Source organism: Leuresthes tenuis, unplaced genomic scaffold (assembly GCF_036924035.1).
Source record: "Leuresthes tenuis unplaced genomic scaffold, fLeuTen1.0.hap1 SCAF_19, whole genome shotgun sequence".
NCBI lineage: Eukaryota > Metazoa > Chordata > Actinopteri > Atheriniformes > Atherinopsidae > Leuresthes > Leuresthes tenuis.
In genome coordinates this window covers 18,213,926-18,234,014 of record NW_027325373.1, presented here as the reverse complement: position 1 = coordinate 18,234,014, position 20,089 = coordinate 18,213,926, and the positions used below count along the sequence as shown (strand labels likewise).

The following is a 20,089-nucleotide window of genomic DNA, read 5'->3' as shown; positions in this document are numbered from 1 at the left end:
TAGATAGATAGATAGATAGATAGATAGATAGATAGATAGATAGATAGATAGATAGATAGATAGATAGATAGATAGATAGATAGATAGATAGATAGATAGATAGATAGATAGATAGATAGATAGATAGATAGATAGATAGATAGATAGATAGATAGATAGATAGATAGATAGATAGATAGATAGATAGATAGATAGATAGATAGATAGATAGATAGATAGATATCATCAATGTATTTATACATCTGTCACACTGCAACTCTGGACAATTCTGCTGTTACAGATTATATTTTTTGTCAAATTGTATCTATTTCCAAAATACAACATACATGCCGTTGTTTTCACGCCAAATACAAAATCCATTGAACCTGAATTTAAATGTTACAAACAAAGAGTAGAAAGAAGGCTTCTGTTTCATTCTGTATCCCATCTTTTCCCTTTTTCCAAGTCTTCTATCCTCTTTTAATCCTCTGTTCTCTGTTACTGAAAGGAATAATCCAATTTTTTTTTGTTTTGTCCCTCTGAGGGCCCTCTCATCATAAAGAGAGGCAGACAACCCAGCCTCCAGACTTTCTGTGCTCTCAGGGCAAGCCTCACTATTTATTGGTTTGGAGAGAGACAAAATAGTCAAAGTTTAAACATAGAGGATATTATTTGACATTGTCGCAAAAGCTTCCTGTCTGCTGGATTCAGCCAAATTCATTATGCTGAGCGGAAATGTCTTCTAATAAGTAGGATTGTCAGCTGTCCCTGAACTCTGAAACTTGTCATTCCTGTAGCTGCTGAGAGGATTCAGTTGTGAGACAGCACTATGAGTGAAACAGAGGAACCTCACAACTATGATGAGAAGCAAATCGCACAAGTTTTGTATTGAATCAAATAATCTTTTAAACCCAAACTGCCTGCGTTTTAATATTTATTACAAAATAGCATGCAGACAGGGAGAAACTATGACTTAACTGCAAGTGTATTCATAAACTATTCCTCAAAAACCCAAACAAAGCACCACATAGTGCTCAAGACAGACAGTGAATCTAGGCCAATACCACAGCCAATGTTGTTTACTTGGCAGGGAGAAGCATGTGCAATATTCAAAACTCCGACTGAGGGAGAGAAAAGGGGGGATAATTGGAATTTACACACAGAACTCTTTTGTAACAAACTTTAAAGCTAAAACCAATAAAAGCAAAAGCTCAAAAAACAAACCGATACGAATAGGTGTATAATGTAACAGAAGCAGCCATCTATACTGCCTGAAACGGAGCTTTAACAACTTTTTCATTTCTCTGTTCGAGCACAGCTTTCGTCATCCTCACATACTCAGGCCAAAAAGGGACAGGAACCCGACTGGGCAGCAGAGAAGTAGTTCTTTGTGTCCCAGTTGGAAGTTGGCATTTAATACTACCATCTCTGTCACAAGTGCTGTTTACCAACCCTCTTCTAACAGCTTTCAGCCGGAAACATCATTTGACAACCACAGCCGCTATTATCCGCTTTCTTGGAGCGCCTTCGCAAGCCAAACATGAATACACAAACAGACACAGACCCAAACACACTTAAGACTTGCAATCGATTAAACATATGCTTGTGTAGAAGGATCAGGTCTTCGTGATGAGAAATAAAGCTCAAGAGAGGACAAAAGTTTGCGGTATGTATGAGTGCACTAAGAAGCTGTTACAAACGAGAGATACGCGCAATTCCCTCAGCTTCTTTGCAGCATCAGGCTCATATAAATAGTCTCTGTTATCCAGGTTCCAATAAAAAGACAACACTCTGAGCAGAAATAATGTTATGTTTCTGTGCTCTTCCACCACTCTCAAGTCGAATCCAGCCTACACAAACAAACAGATGAATACTATTTACCGTGCACAGCTATAATGCCTAATTACAGAGCAGAAGGCCGCTCTGGATGATCCAGATTTAATCTCCCTTAGCAAGCCTCTGTTAAAGTGAAGTGTCTGAGAGCAACAGTCTGAATCAGCTAAAAGGTGAAATTTACCCCCAACCTGCCAAGCTTTGTCTAAAGCAGGTAGCAGCCCAGAAAATATGTGAAAGGTTGCCAAAAGTCCACATCAGCAGGATAGCCCAGACTGCTGTAGTAGATAAAGCCTCTTCAAGCGTAGCTGATTCTTGCTTGACAATAGTGTAAGTAACTGTCAGATGGTTAGTATGGTGACATGCACTGCTGAGTTATGGTTTGGTCACAGCTCGACTTTGCCGTTTAACTGGACCACAGTCCTGGTCCCAGTATACATGCACAGAAGTTGTTGACGGAGGTATGTCCCACGTTGCAACACTGGACTGTGTGACAAAATTCAGGGCTTTCTGAGAGGGAGACTACTGTGCATGTAAGTACAGCTGAATTCACTGCACAAACATTGTCTTTAAGTTACTTGAGTGATGATTTTGTCAGAGGACGCTGTTGTTATAAACTCAAGATTTTATTAGAGCAGAGCGACAGTCTGGAAATGGTTTAAGCGGCTGTGACTTGTAGCCTTAATGGGCAGAATTTTCTGTCACAATTTCAGCCGTCTTACGAAAGAAACTAAAATATGTGAAAGACAGCAACTCTCTGTATCAATACACCCTTACACTTTACTGTTCTTTTAAAAAGATACAAAAAGATGGAATTTAGAGCATGTACAGAGTGCCAAGGTCCATTTCAAGGCCATTTACAAGTGAATACACGTAGGAGTGATTGAAACCCAAACAGCATTATCTGGGTGTGTTCATTTGGTTTTGAGAGGCTCAATGTCACACGATTTCAGCTGGACTAACACATTTACATGCACTTTTAAAGTCCAGTTTTGGTCTTACTAATACAATAACAGTTTTTTTCTTGTCATTTAAACGTACTCAATGATGTTTTACATGTGTTTGGAAGCAGTAGCTGCATTAATGTAACCACTACTGGCCAAATCCAGACCTCCCACTTAAAGCTTTTCCATAATTTCTTGGTAGATAACTCCAAAAATATCAGGCTTGTGCATTTCCCCAATAAATATCAATCATATTGTTAAATAACAGTCAGTCCTTTTTATTGCACAAACACAAAAACCTGGCAGTTGAATCAAAGGAGGCCTTACAAACACTAACATTAACTAAAGCACTTTCATTGCATCGTAAATGAAGACCGGCTCATTTATTTTCAATAACAGTCAAGTAAAAAACTTTGCCGATTGATTCCTCTTCCAATTTGAAACAGTTTATCTTTGCAAAGAGGGCCAGTATACGTGATGCTACAACACAAGCTGCAGAAGCAGCATCTGATATACTATCAGCTTTTGTTAAAGGTGCTAGCAAACAGTAAACTTCTTTCCTATTCAGGCCCCTTTGATACATTTCATATGAATAATTACATCTTTTGTTAATGTAAATAAACTGGTATATTAAAGGCGCTGTCATACAACATTATGATTCCTAAGGATCCTTGTCAGTCTTGTTATTCCTGGTTCTGCTGTACACTTTGGGTTTCACATCACAGTTATGAGTCTGTGAGTCATTTCTACAATCAGACTGAGCTGCTCAGTTTGTTGACTAATTCTCTCTTTCAGGAAGGAAGAGGATGGTATCAGTCCCAAAATTGCCACAAAGACAGGACTTCATTTTGTGATTAAAAGAGCACCAGCAGCTCTACGAGCTGTTGCAGGATGAATGCCAGTGCAATGTAGGCTTTAACAGGGAAATGTAATTTATGGAGTAAAAAAGTGGATATTGTCTGGTTGTGCTGCGTCAATTTTATTTTTGTTTTCTCTTTAAATAATTTGTATTGTACTTTTGTTTCTGTTTTTTATTTTGTTATTTCTTTCCAGGTTAAATACATGTAAAAATGTTCATGCTCATGTTTAAGATTTGCACATTTTAAAGCCTAAAATTTGTACTGAAATGGAGTCATTCTCTCACAAAGAATGCCTTCCTCTCATTTGATGACCAAAGCACATCAAATGTTGCTGCAAGAGCAAGCACAAGCATCTACCTGCACTCCAGGCACCTCACTGAAGATTTAATAGGTTTCTTTCATTCTTGAGCATTTTCTTCACAACAACATGAAAATCCTTTGTTTAGTTCCTTTGTTAGTAGTAATGTGGCCAACATGAATGAAAAAACCTGACTATAAATACACTCAGAATGAAGGGAGGCTCTGTTTTATTGTGAGTGGCCTGACTTGACTCCATTTGTACTCTTAAAGCATTGAGTCTCTTTAAATCGCAACAAAGTTGCTCTAAGTTTTCACCCTCTGTCCTGTAATAACAGATTTTTGTCCGAATAGGTCTCTTCCATTATGACAGTGCTTCCATCCATAGAGCACAATAGATCATAAAAAGGTTTAATGAGTGTCAAATGGTTCGGCCTAAACAGTCACTGAATCCAATTCAAACTTAAAACCAGTGGCAGACTTGTGACAGGTAAACAGTTATTCTTTTACCAGAAATGCCAAACAAGGAAACATCTTGTGGAACAACAGTGTTCCATCCCTCCAGTGGAGTTTTACAGAGCTGTAGAAACCATGCCAAGGTGCTCTAATGCTGTTTAAGCTGCACATGGGTAATGCTTAAGAATCTGAGTAAACTTGAAGAAACCTTTTGTTAGTATTTCCTGATGGTAAACAGCACCTCTAGGGCTGTACTTTTAGATCCAAGCTCCCTGTATGCAACCAATTGTTATTTGGTTAGAGCAGACAGCAGAGCAGGAGGGAAAACCCTATAAAAGAGAGGGTAAAATGAAGCAAGAGGACTAAAAGGTCCTGCTGCAAATTTAAGATTCCCCCAAAAATTTTTTACATATTTTAAGAGAATATGTACTATTTAAAATACCATAATACAGTGTGTCAGGACAATGTGTTCATTTTTTTTCACAAATGTCCCAAAAACATTTCTGATTGAGAGTTCCTTAAGAGTGAAAGAGTTAAATATTTCCTCTGCTCACTAAAGGCAAGAAATCTCTGCTCTAGCTTTGTGTACCCATGTTGTGCAGGAGAAGCTTTTGGTTCATTCGATCCTGTCTTTGTTACAATATCTGTTTACTGTTACTCCAGATGTTTTGTCTGAAATCAGCACCAGAAACCCGGGGCAAGTGTTTTACCATGCCAGGCAGGCAGGACCCGGCCAGCAGTCTCTCATTCTGCCAAGCGTCACTGCTTTTCTCCTTCATTTATTTCAGTGCTCCAACTTTTTGTCTTTTTGGACTTATCCACAAAACAGCGGCTGAGAGCAGCTGGCCCACACATCATCACCGAGGGCCGCATGAGCTCCAACATCACCCGCCTTGTGGTGTAAGGATGCAGGAGTGGAAAGCACTCAGTTATCATACACAACCACAAGGAGGTCTGGCAGGAGTCGCAGTGATGAGATGGATGTGAATAAGTGGGGAATGCCTTATGTACAACACAAGGGGCAGCCAGAGGCGGCGGGTTGTAAAGCGAGACAGCTGTGAGCAAGCAGGAAAACAGGCATGCACCTTTTCCTCTGCTGCATACACACACACACACACACACACAGGCAAATCCAAACACACTCAGAACGTCCCACAGGGAACAACCATCATCCACTTACTCGAGAAAGCTGGTGATGTAGTCTTTGCTGCAGGCAGACCAGGAGAAAGGGTTGGTGTTGGCTGTTATATGAGCGGCCATCAGTTTGGCTGTCTCGTGGCCCTTGGTGCCGCAGGAATTCCCAATCCCATCGTGGTTCATCCCAAAACTGAAACACACAAATAGGAATTGGAATTAACTCAGCTGGGAATAATGATCCGCTGGTCTGCAAGCGGGCCTCAGCTCTGCTTTTAGCTTCACAGTTTAGAGAGGAGAGTCCAGGTTGCTGACAGAAGGATGTCTGCCTCAGTTGATCTGGCTGTAAAGTAGGAGCTCTGTGGCTCTGAAACAGCTGTGTGGAGGGGTCAAGGGTCAAACCCCGTCTGGCGCTCGGCAGTAAGGAAAAAGTTCTAATCACCACTCAGATGCCTGCCTGTCAATCACCGCCTGCAGGTCTGAGCAGGCCTTGAGGGAGAGTCACCGCCGGCTGCAACGAAGGCACGGGAATCCTTGGGATGTGGGACATCAAAAACCCAAACAGTTCCCAACCTGATGTGAAAGCACTTACGTTACCCTAAAAAAAGGTTTTACAATTAATTTGTGAAAAAGATTTTAAAAGTTCTCTGATGAGAAAATCTCACATTACAACAGGATGTCAACGCTCACTTTTCCTTACAGTCCAGGAGCACAAATCAGGTCTAATGCGTATAACAAACCCAACCACATGGCACAGTCTGACCATGCTTTCCTAAGGCTGGCGTTTATGACAGTTTACCATGCTCTGGAAATAAATCAGGTCGGTTGAAACTCCGCTGCAGTGGGGTTTTTTTATACATCCTCTCAAAGCAGAGACTTTTTTTACAACTGACCCACAACAGAAGCAGACACGAGACATAATAAAGGAAGTCAGCCATCTTTGCTGAACTCTCTCGAGGGGGATACGTAGACTAATACATCATCATTATTTTGCTTAATATTCAGGAAGAAAGAACCGGAGGTATGTGGACACTGACATTTGCATGAGTAAAAAAGTGGAGGTGCAGTTCAGGATATCCACAGGGGAAGAGAGAAGGCTAAATGTGAGTCTGGCAAAACTAAAGTTGAAGGTAATTTTTTTGTGTAAGAGCAAATCAAAGTTGTGAAAGGGATCAAAGGTTTAAAGATGACCTGAAGCAAAAGGTTGACTTCTTTGCATGACTTATCCAGTGAGCTGAACCAGATCAAAAGGAAAAAAACCCAACTTAAAACTTGATTCAAGCTCCTAGCAGATCGCTAACACCACACTCACCTTCTTAATTAGCGTGCTGGCAAGCTAACATTTGCTAACGAGGGCCATGCAGATGTTTAGTCATAAAAGAAAGTGCTGGACAAAGTGAAATTTGCCCCTAATGATGAAGCTAAATGAAAAATCAGGGGCTTTCAGTGCAGCCATGATTAGTTGTACTAAATTTCATGGTAATCCATCAAAGTGTTGTTGAGACATTTCCCTAAAAACCACAACTGCCAACCTCCCTGTGTTTGTTGCAACCTGAAAAATACCACCTGTTCATCACAATTGTTTGAACCCCTAAAGTAGCAACACAAGGTGTTCTGCTTCGAGTCATAAAATGAAAAAAAATTCAAAGAGATAATAAGAAAAACTTTACACTGTAGACCTTCAAGTCTTGCTGGCGGGAATTAGCAGACTGATAGCAGCTCCTGAGGTAGAGCTGTTGACCACCCGTCGATCCAAAGCCAATGTCTATATGACATCATTTCATCAAAATAACTGCAGGCACCAGGACAGAAATCAACAGATGTTAGGATTTTAACCATAGTTAACGAAGGGTCCAGCACCATAATTTGTTTCGGGTAAAGAAGGTGAGTGGCCTACTTATTTGATACCACAAAAATATGTGATTTTATTCCACTTGAATGCGACTTGGCAGACAAGAAGTTGCTGTTTGATACAACAAAACTAAAATGTGATGCTAATAAAACATTAGTTAGAAACAATTTGTCTTTAGCTTTCCCACCTGTGTGTTAATTTCTCCCCACAGTGTCTATTCTCCCCTGTTGTCTTTACACTGTTTTTGTATTAATTTAATTGTGGTTCCTTGTGTGTATTCATGGACTTCTGGACCATTTTCTGTCTTTGCTCCTTGTCCGTTTCTGTTTGCGATGAGAACTTACCCGATGTTTAATAAACCTTGAATTTTATCATTGTATTTCTTGGTTTCCTTAATTCGAAACCATCACTAGGGAAGAGCTCATAACAACTAGACTCCACTTGCATTTTTGAGCTTTCCGTTGGAGCTGGAGGTTTTTTTTTGTTTTTTTTTATTACCACCTAAATCAGGGATCCAGGGAGGTGAAAAAACATGAAGAGGTGACATGAAAACACTGAAGAGAACTAATTGCTCAGAGAGAGCCGTCTCTGCTGTAGCCCACATCTGCACTGTTACCTTCTTGGACAATAGAGCTTACTTGAAAATCCATGTGCATGGTGAACAAATCAGTTTGAATGGATATCTGCTTGTTTGTGTCTGTCTCTGTCGCTGTATTTTCATACAATGCAGTTACAATAATCAGCTGATCCTGCTGACACTTGAAGGTTACTGCTGAAGTAGCAAATGTTTTGTGGCGCAATAAGAAAGTAGAGTCGAGCTGAGTCAAATATGCTGTGGAAAATAATCATAGATGGGAGGCATGAAGTCAACGCAACATCAGATGGATAATGATGTATGTAATACTGGATAAAGACATGCAGAAGGACCCCAATCCTGTTAAATTCATTTTGTTCAGAGAGTCATATTCTCTGTACTTGACTTCAACTAACTTACTTTTGATCTTGAAAGTGACAAATCCTCTTAAATCACTCAGAGTGACTTACACCCAAATCAGTTTGAGGCCCTCTGACTTCTCTGCATTTTGCATCAGCGAGTAACGTCAAACTTGATATTTTATATTAGGATCTTAAAAAGTCTTAAAACTCACTTGTGGCCTATCTCGTGCGCAATGGTGAAAGCAGAGCCGAGGCCAATGTCTTCATTGATGCTGCAGCTTCTCTCAGGCTCACACATTCCAGCCACCGAGGCCAAGCCTAGACATACACACAAGCACACACGCCAGACAAACATACAAACACAGGGTCAAGGCGTAGCATTCTTAGGAGTCATGGTCATAAAAATCGGGATTCCACACATATGATCTGCTGTTTACAGCGGCGCTGAGAGACAGCGAGTCACCAGTATAGATACAGCACAGGGCAGCGGAGTTCAGCACTGCCGGCTGGACTTTTTAAAACTTTCTTGCAAACTATAGCGACTGCTGGAAAATGTCTAGACAGGGGTTAGATTTATACATTTCAATTCATGTTACGAGGGATCGCCTACAACACGAGCCAAGAAAGGGAATATAAGAACCCCTCACCAGCGCTGTGCCCCAGCAGAAACCCATCAGAAAATATCTATGTTTTCCTCATTTCAGAACCCGAGTCAGACAGAAGGGAATGAGGGTGGGGGTTAAAGTTAAAACCGCTCCACAACCCAGGTGTCGCAGGTCCTTTTTTCCCAAAGCCTGACAGGTCAGATAAGGAGACTTCAGGCAATTCTTCACAGATTACATCTACAGGTGACCCAAGAGAGGATCGTATGTCAGCTCAAAGCAAGTGTGTGTGACTGTTTGTGAGTGTGTGTGTGCGCATTACTGGGTGAAAGCTCAATCAAGCTGAGCCATGCACACAATTTTGCTTGAATTTTTCTAGTTTTTTTTGTTTTGTTTTGTTTTTTTTTTTATTTAATTTGTTGTGCCTGCGTCACTAAATATAAAATTCAGTGTAATTCTTAGACCTTACAAGTCACTTTTCCACAAATTTTCCTTAAAAACACTTAAATAAAGACACATTTCAATAATTTTCCAGCAGGTGAGGATGCAACAAGATCAGTCAAACCTCAAGCCAAAACAGGGTGGAGAACATGGTGGGAAAATGGCCTTTATGTTTTCTGCATTCATTTCAGGAGTCATTAAATCCCAGATATCCAATGTTTTTTTTGTTTTTTTACATGTCCATGTCAGAAGAACCAGAATGCTTTTGGTTCAGCTGCTTCGCCACATTGATTTTATCAACACAACTTTTTCAGCAATATATCTATTTTTTCTCCAACATCTGGCACATTTGCTCAAGGTATTCAGCTGCTTTCATCTGAAGCTGCTGACTACTGCGAAGGAAGCTGAAAACTGCATGGGATTACCAAAATAAGTGCTTCTTTGTCTTGCTTTTTTTTTTACAAAATATGATATTGATAAGCCTGACACACCTTCCTTTATGAGTCTGCATGTTTCAGGATTTGATGGTCAGTTGAGCTTTAGATTTTCCTGCACAGTTTGCACGAGCTCTGTGCTAAAAGTAGCATGGCTTCTGTATCCTCTTTACTAAGAGGCTAAACAAGAATAGACTCGCAAATCAGGAGGCCACTGAAACCATTACTGCAGGGAAAGAGGGAGCCTGAAGGTGAAGAAAGAAGGAGCAGAGGGAGGGAAAGGAAGGAGGGTGGCTACTCTACGATTAGTTTAAGAATGTGTGTGTGTTGAGGAGGTGGAGGGGGAAAAGTGAGTGTGTGTTGAGTGCAAACACACACTGCATTGAAAGCTGTTTTCTTAACACCGGGGTGGACTGTGCATTATCTCCAGCCCCGTGATTACTCAGCGACCCTAAAGGCCAGCGATCTGACCCGAGAGCATGATCCCTGAGAGGAGAGGGAGGGGAGGAGGGGAGGTGGAGAAGAGAGGGAAGAAGAGGAGGAGGAAGAGTGGAGGGGGGCAACAAGGAAGCCAAGCAGATGCCAGGGCAATTAAAGCGACCGGGGAATGTGACGAATGCGGTCAATCTGTCAAATCGCCCCTGAGGTCGCAATATTACCTCCAAGATATACTGTGGTGCCTGCAGGGCCTTTGCACAGATAAGATGGGGAGAGAAGGGCTGGGTGGAGGTTTGGTGGGAGCTAAAGAGGTTGGGAGAAAGACAGCAGGAGGGGAGGTGGTTTTCTGCCTGCATATCACCCCCTTTATCTGTTTCAAACTTTAACGCTCCCTATAATTGTCCTTTTCCCGTTTCATTTTCCTTTTAACTCCTCCTCCCCTTTTTGATCTCCGTCACCCCCCTTCTGCCTTCTGCTCCACCCCTCTTCATCGCATGCCCTTTCCCTTCACTCTCTCAACCCTCGTTGGAAGTGTAAACACCTTAGACTAACTGAGGTTAGAGAAGGAGGACAGACACAGAGGACTTTTATAAACTGGAGGCCGTGAGAGGAGGTGACCACAGCTTGTCCAGGTTCAGGCCTCAGCCAACAGGGATGCCACTGAGGAGCTATAATAATACAAATGAAAACATCCTTTTCATTATGTCTCACAGGAACCGTCTGGTGTTCTTCTAAAGGTTGCTAAATAAGGTTTGTCTGAGGACACGCTGAAGGCCGAATGTGAAAATGAAAACCTTTCCAGCGGGAGAAAGAGAAGGATGAACTCTAAAACCAGAGATTCAAATAGTCAACACCAGCTAAGATTACCACTCTGGCAAGAAAACACATGTTAGAATCTCTACTCACCTAAGGTCCCACAGGGTTTGTTCTTGTAGGTGCAGATGTCATATCTAAGAGCAGGTAAAAACAGAAGAAAAAAAAGGGAAAACACAAACATTAGCATCAATTGAACTCACTTTTTTTACACTTGTACACTTTTCGTCCTCTGGCATCTCGCCATTCAATTCTTTCCCTGTTTAATCACGCAGTCTGGCCAGATATAATCTCAGCTTTTAGCATAACAGTAGTGAAGTCATGACAGGTTTGCTTGTTGAAAACACCTGGTTCACTCCTCCATCCATTGCATGAGCTCTCTGCAAAATGTGACTTAACTAACACGCAGTGCTCAGACATGAAGGAGAATAAATAGAAAGGCTTTGATCCTGCTGTGTCCACGCTGTTAGCCCCACATGCAGGTAATCCAATAGAGCAGAAGTCCACATAGAGCAGTAAGAACACATCATACACTTCAAATGAATGATCTAATTATTACTAAAGCTTTTAATCTATTAAAACCAAGGGCATTGATAATTAAATTTCATTCTCCTTCCCCTCTCACCCCTCTTCCTCTCTCTTGTCTCTCCAAACCAATGATGTGCAGTCATGACCTTCTTCAGGACGTCTGTTTGTTTTGATTCATTTCCCCAATTTCCCTGTGTGTTTTTTTTTCTGAGCGTGACAGGTCATATTACAAACAAGAGAAAATGCTATCTGTTGCACCGATCAACAACGAAGCAACAGAGCCGCTGAGGTCACTTTCAGTGTGGCGCTCGGCAGTAAGGAAAAAGTTCTAATCATGTTGGATGAGGAGGAGGAACATGAGAATAGCTGAAGGAGATCCACAGTAATCAGCGTTACGAGGAACCACAGCAGCAACGTCTGCTTCCTGTGAGTCCAGCGGTGACAACACAAGGCAAAATCCGACCAAATTCCACAAAAAGCCACAACAAATCTGAGAAAACACACATGAAAAACATTTAATAAAATACAACAATGCTGATCCTTCCAATCACCTCCAGGTTTTAATCCCAAAATGGTGAAAAAAAAAGATGTAAAATGTCTAGAAAACAAAATCATCTTTATTCTGACCATTCAAACTCAAAATTGCTTTGTAGCTAGAAAATCTCATTGATTTCTTAGTTTCTAACGTCCTGTCCTGTTATTATCTTCTAGTTAATTAGGTTAAGCTGTGTTTTAGTGTTGTCGTCGTTTTGTTTTACTCAGTCCTTCGTTCTCATGTTATATAATTTCCATAATCTATATTTTATTTAGTAGAGCCTTATCTTTTGTCCACTTTATGTAGTTTTGCTGCTGCTTTGTCACACCTGGTTTCTGTTACTGATTACTTACACCTGTTATTCAGTGTATAAGAAGACTATAAGACTCTTTTTTTTTATGGGTACTCAGTACTGAGTAGTAGTAGTAACTTGTAGTTTGCAGCTATAAGACATCACTTCAGAGGTATTTAAGGCATGTGTGATCGTGCTGCAAAAATATCTGTCCCAAAAAAAAGAAAAATATTTGCAAGAAAATCGCTTTGTGCTTTCAGAATGCTGACATTTATACCTTTGCATTTCTGGTCTTAAAGCTCATGTACTGTTACTTGTGTAAGTAGGCTATTGCTTGCAAGAGTTGGCTACAAACACTCAATATGGCTATATGTTGATGTGAGTGTTTGGTTTCTCAAAAGCTGATTCAAGCATCTTGAAATACTCAAACAGACATGTTTAAATGTTAGATTATGCAGGTGTCAACACTCTTGAGGCTATTTACAGGTTGATCAAAACCCAAATTTATAAGTTATAAGCCAGTTTCATTCAGTGTTTGGTCTCAAAAAATGTTTTAAAAATGACATTGGGCTCTCACTGTTCTCTGTTTCTTGCCAAAAAAGATAAAACGCCACATTCACTGCATGCAGACTCTACTAAGCAGCCTTTAGTGTTTGTGTGTAGTGAGTGAGGCTAAAACCAATAATAGGAACAGAAGCCAAAGGAGCTGGAGAACATCAACCGACAGACAACAAGCAAGAGCTCACTAATGATAGAAAGGCTGTTTGGTACAGAATCCAAAGAGTCACAAAATGTTGGCCTCAGCCCATGTCAGTCAAAAAACGCCATCCTCTCTCTGGGATAAAACCAGTTGGGGAATATGTATTTCAGTTGCTAGGTTCTGTGGCCAAAACAGTTCTGGCAACAATGAAGCCTATTCCAGGTAATGACAGAGTTTTGCTGTTTTATGGTAACAGCCTTGACATAAATTGCAGGGTGACAGGTACAGCATGTCTGTAACAGCATAATTTATTTTCAGAGCTGAGGTCTTTATTCCCTCAGTTACAGGTAAAGTGCGTGCACAAGAAGTGGACGTTTCGAGGTTTCCGTGCTGTAGCTGCTGGCGGCTGCTGAAGGCACAGCAGAGAAAATAGCCTGCAAACTATTTTCTCAAAATGAGAAAATTACAACGAATGAAACACTGGATCATTATACTGCCATGTGAGTGAGATGCGGTCCATAGCTGCAGATATGTGCCAACTCTTACCGGGTGATTAGGACGGCGTTGTCATGATGAGCCATCCCATTCTCTGGAATACTGTTTCCACCGCTGTGATGAGACAGGATGGACTTCTGCCACTTACAGAAACTGTCCAGAGACTTGTCAGCATGATGATTAATTTCCAGGTTCGGCTGCAAAAGACAAACGATGCAGTGCAGCATGAATGAGGTTTACAAATCAAAACCAGGTGATAAAAAAACCTTTCATTTTCAGTACATTACAATGTGATGTCGTATAATGTTGTAAAATGCTGTGCTGTGATGAGCTGCGTTGTGTCCTTTCATTTCATACTGTGTTGCATTGTATTGTATCCTGTTGATTAACCGTGTTTCATGCCATGATGTATAATTTTAGATCATTATATTGTATTATGTTATGTTCTTATTATCAAATCGCATTCCACATTATCGTATCATGTCATATTGCAGCATATCCTATTGTATTACACTGTATTGCGCACCAATTAGCCATAACATTGTGACCACCTGCCTAATACAGAGTGCGCTCTCCTCATCCTGCCAAAAGGTGTGGTCAAGGAACATCTGAAGGTGTCAAAGAGTGTTTTCTACCAGGACCTTCCCAAAGGATTCTTTGGGCCCTGTGGGTTTGGGGGGAGGATTTTTGTGAATTGGAGTGGCTTCCCGCAGATACTTTCAGATCCCAACGGATTGGTATCTGGAGGGTTTAGAGATCGGTGAAACACCTCAGGCTCTTTGACATGCTTCTTAGCCCTTCCTGAGCTGATTTTGCAAGGCTTCGCTGTCCCCCTGCGGATGCAGGTTTTTCCAAGCAGAACATAGCGGTGGATCAAGATGAGGAGCGTTGCTCACTTTACCTGTCTGTGGTTTTAATGTTATGGCTGATCGGTGTATCTTATAGTAGTCAAATGTATCGTATTGTATCATACTGTATAGTATTGTGTTGTATTCTGTTGTTTAACTGTGTATTGTGCCATGATTTATTACTTTATATTATAACATTGTATTACATCATGATTTTCTTATCAAATCGCATTGCATATTATCGTCTCATATTTTACTGTATTATTTCAAATATCATATATAGTATTGCACTGTATTGTATCATACCATATTGCATTGTGTCATTTTGTATCTTATAATAGTGAAATGTATCATACTGTATTGCATTGTGTCGTAGAGTATCATATTGTGCAGTGTCATATTGTTTTGCACTGTATCTGAATATATTATACCGAGTAATGCAAATAATTGCATTGTGCTGTATTGGATAGTTTCTAATCATATTATGTTGTGTTGTATAATACTGTGTATTGTTGAATTGTAACACGCTGAATCGCATCCTTTTGCATCTGCTGCACCACAGTGCGCTGTGATCACATTGTGTTCTATTAGTCCTTGTATCACAGTACATGACCATGTGATTTTATCATGTCCTTTTTGCTGTGTCATGTTGCAAACTCACGACATGTTGTATTGTATTACGTGGTAATGCATCATATTTCATGTGCCTTGCTGTAACACCTGTTATCGTGCTGTATTATCGCCCCTTTTTATCATAATGTCTCCTCTTGTGTTGTATTACGTCACATCATACTGTTTTGTATGATGATATATCGCATAGTATTGCCTTGTCTCGTATTGTTTTGTACTGTACTGGATCGTGAAAGGAAACAACATGCCGCGCTGTATCTTTTTTTCATCTAACATAGTTCACCACATTACATATTGCTGTTTTAAACATCATTCCATTTCATGTCATACTGTTTCTGTCACATCGTGTTGTGTTGTATCTTGTATCATGTTTTTTATGTCTTGAATCGTATTACATGGTATTGCATCATATCGTACAGAATCACTTCTTATTGCATCAGCTTGAATCATGGTGTGCGACATTATGATCTTCTGTTTCATGGTGTAATATGTTATATCACAGCATATAATATTGTTTTATCGTACCATGACATATAGGGTCGGGTCCATTTTCTTTTTCTTATCAATTGTTATTTTTAAAAATGTAACCTTAATTTATAAAATCCTGAACAAAATTATCAATATATGCCAATTTCTACATCATCTGCATTAGGAATAATGTTCCTCAATCTCACCAGACTGGTTTCAAATGACTAGTCTCACGATATTGAGCAGATCTGTGAGAGGAGGGACAACTTCACAGTTACCCCTGAAGGCAAAGTGTGGCAGCATTTTGGATAAAGAAATGATGCAGATCGACAAAAAAGTTTATTCTGCATTTAAAATCTCTTTTAAAGCCAAGTCAGAAGTGAAACGGAAACTGAATTACTTGAATCAGTACGGAATCAAACCGGAAATTGAACTGAATCGCAACCTTCTGACCTGGAGTTGAATCGATTCAAGAAATCAGCAGCAATACCCAACGCTGATATCACACAGTATGTCAACTTGTGCTGTTACAAATTTTATTGTCAAAAAAAATGTGCTGCATCACATTTTGCGTCATCTATTTAACTTGTGTCAGGTTTTGTTGAATTGAAATGCATAATGTAAAGTCAGATGTTTTATATCTCAGCTTGTCATGCTATAACATTGTTATCATGCTATTTTTAACACATTGTTTTCACTCCCAGCATATTCAACAGACAGTTACCAACTACAATCTCATGTAGGTTCAACCAGCCATTACGCTGACTTTGTACCACTAAGCTGTCGGGATAAAGTCTGTTTCATATCCGATTTTAATACTTTATGTTCACATACAGTTCCATCAGGTAAGTTGCAGAAAATCTTGGGGGATATATCCCACTTTTGAAAAGGGCCTTACTGAAAACAACTGTAGTATTACTTAAATTGCACAATCATTAGCAAATATCATTTAAAAAAAAGAGAGGTTCAATGTCTCACTTTGTGAACTTCTCGTGCATCGACGACGATTATCTGGATGAATTATTGAGAGGAGTACTTTAATGTGATCAAAGGGAGGTCGAGAAAAAGCTTTTCTAATTCATTAAAGAGTAAGTTAAGTTGTACTGAAGGTATAACTGTTTATAGCAGGAGACAGATGAGTCAAGGAGGAGGACACTGAGAACTTGCACAAGTAGAGAGGTGATTGGGGTAAGTTGTCGTGTGCAAATCGTATGTACTGTAATGTCAGCTTGTCCACTAAAAGAAAAGACAAAAAAGTACTGAACAACTCTACAAACATGTAAGTTTCACCACTATCAAAAAAAAATGTTTTCCTCATATTTATTCAAGACAAATACTTAAATCCTTTCCTTATGGATCAAAGTTTGACTCCACTTTAGATGAAAAATACCTTTTAGACCTCATACTACATAAAAAGCAACTAGAACCCTATGGTGAGGAGAACCTCTGTTTCTCCCATCATACATACATACACATGTGTAGCGTATGTAAAAATCCTCAATCGAGGCTCCCTGAGGGAAGGTGGTTGAGCACATCTTTCATTTGAAGTGGTGGCCATATGGTGAATAGTCTGTCTTCCCTCTGCCCCTTCAGCCACAGCAGTCAAATAAAACACGGCAGCTCACTCACGCCAAACGCATAAGTTATACACTAACTACAGGTGATGGGACAGATACTAAAAGAGGGGCTTAAAACAGCAGCACGGTGAATTATTCTGCGTTTAAAGAGCGGTTTTCTTACCTGATCTTCAGTGAGAACAATCAGCCGGGTAACAATAATGTTCACAACATTTCCTAGACTGGCATCACGGTAAAGTTTGGCAACCTGACCTCCAGAAAAGAAGAAAAAACACAAAGTCAGACATCTGTACCACATCACTGTGCAAATCCACATAAAGAAAGAGAAAGGGGGGGGGGAAACTGTGTAGTTATCAACATGACCAAAAAGTAGGATCAAACTTACAATATTCATCACGGACAAGATGTAGTGCTCAATATCTTTGCGACCGTGGTAACCAACCATCATTTTATCAGCAACCACAAGCGTCTCCACGAAGCGCTCAGAGCTGACGGACCGCCTCTGTCGGTGGGTGCTGTTCGACTGCTCGCTGTCGTTATGAGGGACAGGGGACAAGTGGACAGGAGAGGATGTGCTATACTGGCAAGATGCACTGCTTTTAATGAGGTCTGTGAAAGGCAGGGAGATAGAGACAACTTAGTGAATTATGATGGAACAATCTGCATCAGAGTAATGACACATTGTATGTTTGAGAGAGGGCTGGTTTGCATATGATAGATGCAGATAGGGAATGTGCCCCTTTGAACCGTGCAGCTACAGCCTTTGTTTTATGACCCAGATGCTCTGGGAAAAAGCTATAAGATGGTACGTGTTAGGGCATGTTAGCTTCCTGCCGATGACAGCCTTTGCTGTTTCCTATAAGACCTTGGCCCAAATACCAAAATATCCACCTGGTTCTTTTTCCAATTCGTTATATGTCAGCAGACACAGTATTTGGTTCTCTGAACTCTAAAACCTGAATATGACTGTTGGTTCCATAAATAGGTTGTGTGCTTCTATAAAATCCAAGCTTAGTAGTTTTTATGAACTGAATGGCCCTTTCTGACAGCTGGACTAAGACTTCCTCTTAGAGGTTGAAAGGTGTCCAGGACAGGGGTAACTACAGCACACAAGAGGCCTGGTCATGTCTACCAGAACTTGGGCCTAGAACCAAACCAGCACTTCCTCTAACCTACTATGTATAGTTATTCCTTTACGTCAGTTCCACCCACATAGAGTCCAACCCAGATGGAGGTTCACCAACCTGAAATGCCACAGCTGAACTCCTGGCTATGCTCTTGTGGTGAGGGAATGGCAGACATTTTATAAATAACATGTTGCTGTGCTTCTTCCAGGTTCCATTCACTAGATGCGGCGGAAGATATGTTCTTTAAAGGCTCTATTAAATACTGTTCTTCCTCTGTTGTTATAACGCCATGCTTGTTGGGAGACAAAAGCAATGAAAACAGGTTACAATATGCAAACATTGATGTTAAATGCACAATCTGAGCAACTCGAGTTTTTGAAATTAAGACTCATATTCATTGAAGGGGAAATCTGTCATTTTTACATATGAAGTTTATTAGGCTCTAAACTGCACGTTCAGACAGAAGGGAAAGCAAAAAGATGCAAAGATGCAAGTTTCAGCTTACGCAAAAACAATTAGACATCTGTTTCATGAGTGTACAGAGAAGAAAAGTCAAGGGAGACACGCAAGAGAAATAACAGATAATTAGATTTACTGGTGAGTTGTGAAATTATCTGAGGAAAGTTAACACAATCTGTCATATCTGTACAACTTTGCTCCCTTTCCTATCGTTCAGATACTTCTATCCAAAGCAACTTAGAAGTGTGGAACACATCAGGGGTAGTATTTTGTCCAAGGGCAGTGCAATATAACCTGAGGAAGCTGGGGTTCAAACCAGCAACCTTCCAATAGAAGAAAGGCTCCACCTCCTGAGCTACAGCCATTCCAATAACAACTGCATAAATCATTCTGCGTCTCGGGAGGTTAATTTTTCTTAGCCCTAAACTATCACCATAATCTATCACCAAAAGGGGAAAAAGCTAGTGATTTGATTTGATGAGCCATCTGAGTTTGGGTTGCACATCTGATCTGTATTGAGCTTACCCAATACTCATCTTTCTGTGGTAGCTTTTTGCCTCCGCTTGGAGGCAGTTCTTAAAATATGTGGAACAACCTGAAATGTAGACTACTTGTGATTGTGTTGGTGCTTTTTGTTGGTCAATACCATGAAAAAGCTAACTTTAAATAACTTTTGGTTCAGAATTAACACATATCAAGACACTGAATGTCAACATGTCTTCAGATGTGGAATGTTGGCATGACCACATATAGTGAGACGATGAAAATTAAAATCACCTTGTTGCAAGACATTGGATGTTGACGTAACCACCTAGCTAGGTGGTTAGCCACCTAGGTCTCGAATGACACACATCTCAAGACAGTGATCGTCGACATAGCCATGTTTAGAGACACTGAACATTGAATGTTGGGTAGTGAATCAAAATTGCAGTGTAGCAAGATGTTAAATGTCGTCACCTAGCAAGACTTTGAACATCAACATAACCACATGGCGAAACATTTTACATTGACATAGTTCTGTAGCAAGATGTTGAATGTCAACATAGCCGAGTCTCGTGACTTTGAATGTCAACATAGTCACATAGCGAGACATTTAATGATGAGATAGCCACATAGTAAGACGGCGATCGTCCACATAGCCATGTTTGGAGACATTGAACATTGACATAGCTTTGTAGCGAGATGCTGCTAAATCAAAATTGAATTATTGCAAGATGTTAAATGTAGCCACTTAGCTAGACATTGAACATCAACAAAGCAACATAGCGAGCTGTTGAACTTTGACATAGCTATGTAGAAATATGCTAAATGTTGACATAGCAACCCAGCAAGTCTTTGAACGTCGACATAGACACGTCTTGAGTCGCTGAATGATAATGACTATGTTACGTTGATATTGCCATGTAGCCAT

General features: G+C 40.3%; 1 protein-coding gene across 1 annotated transcript in view; it reads right to left on the bottom strand.

Moving 5' to 3' along the window:
* Positions 1–20,089, bottom strand: part of adamts6 (ADAM metallopeptidase with thrombospondin type 1 motif, 6) — a 76,394-nt gene that overhangs the window by 52,420 nt on the left and 3,885 nt on the right. Inside the window, exons 4-10 of the mRNA XM_072372334.1 lie at positions 18,337–18,511; positions 17,478–17,701; positions 17,256–17,339; positions 13,621–13,766; positions 11,113–11,156; positions 8,504–8,609; positions 5,550–5,696 (exon numbers count right to left, since the gene is read on the bottom strand). Coding sequence (XP_072228435.1) covers positions 5,550–5,696; positions 8,504–8,609; positions 11,113–11,156; positions 13,621–13,766; positions 17,256–17,339; positions 17,478–17,701; positions 18,337–18,511 — 926 coding nt within the window. The remainder of the gene's footprint in view (positions 1–5,549; positions 5,697–8,503; positions 8,610–11,112; positions 11,157–13,620; positions 13,767–17,255; positions 17,340–17,477; positions 17,702–18,336; positions 18,512–20,089) is intronic.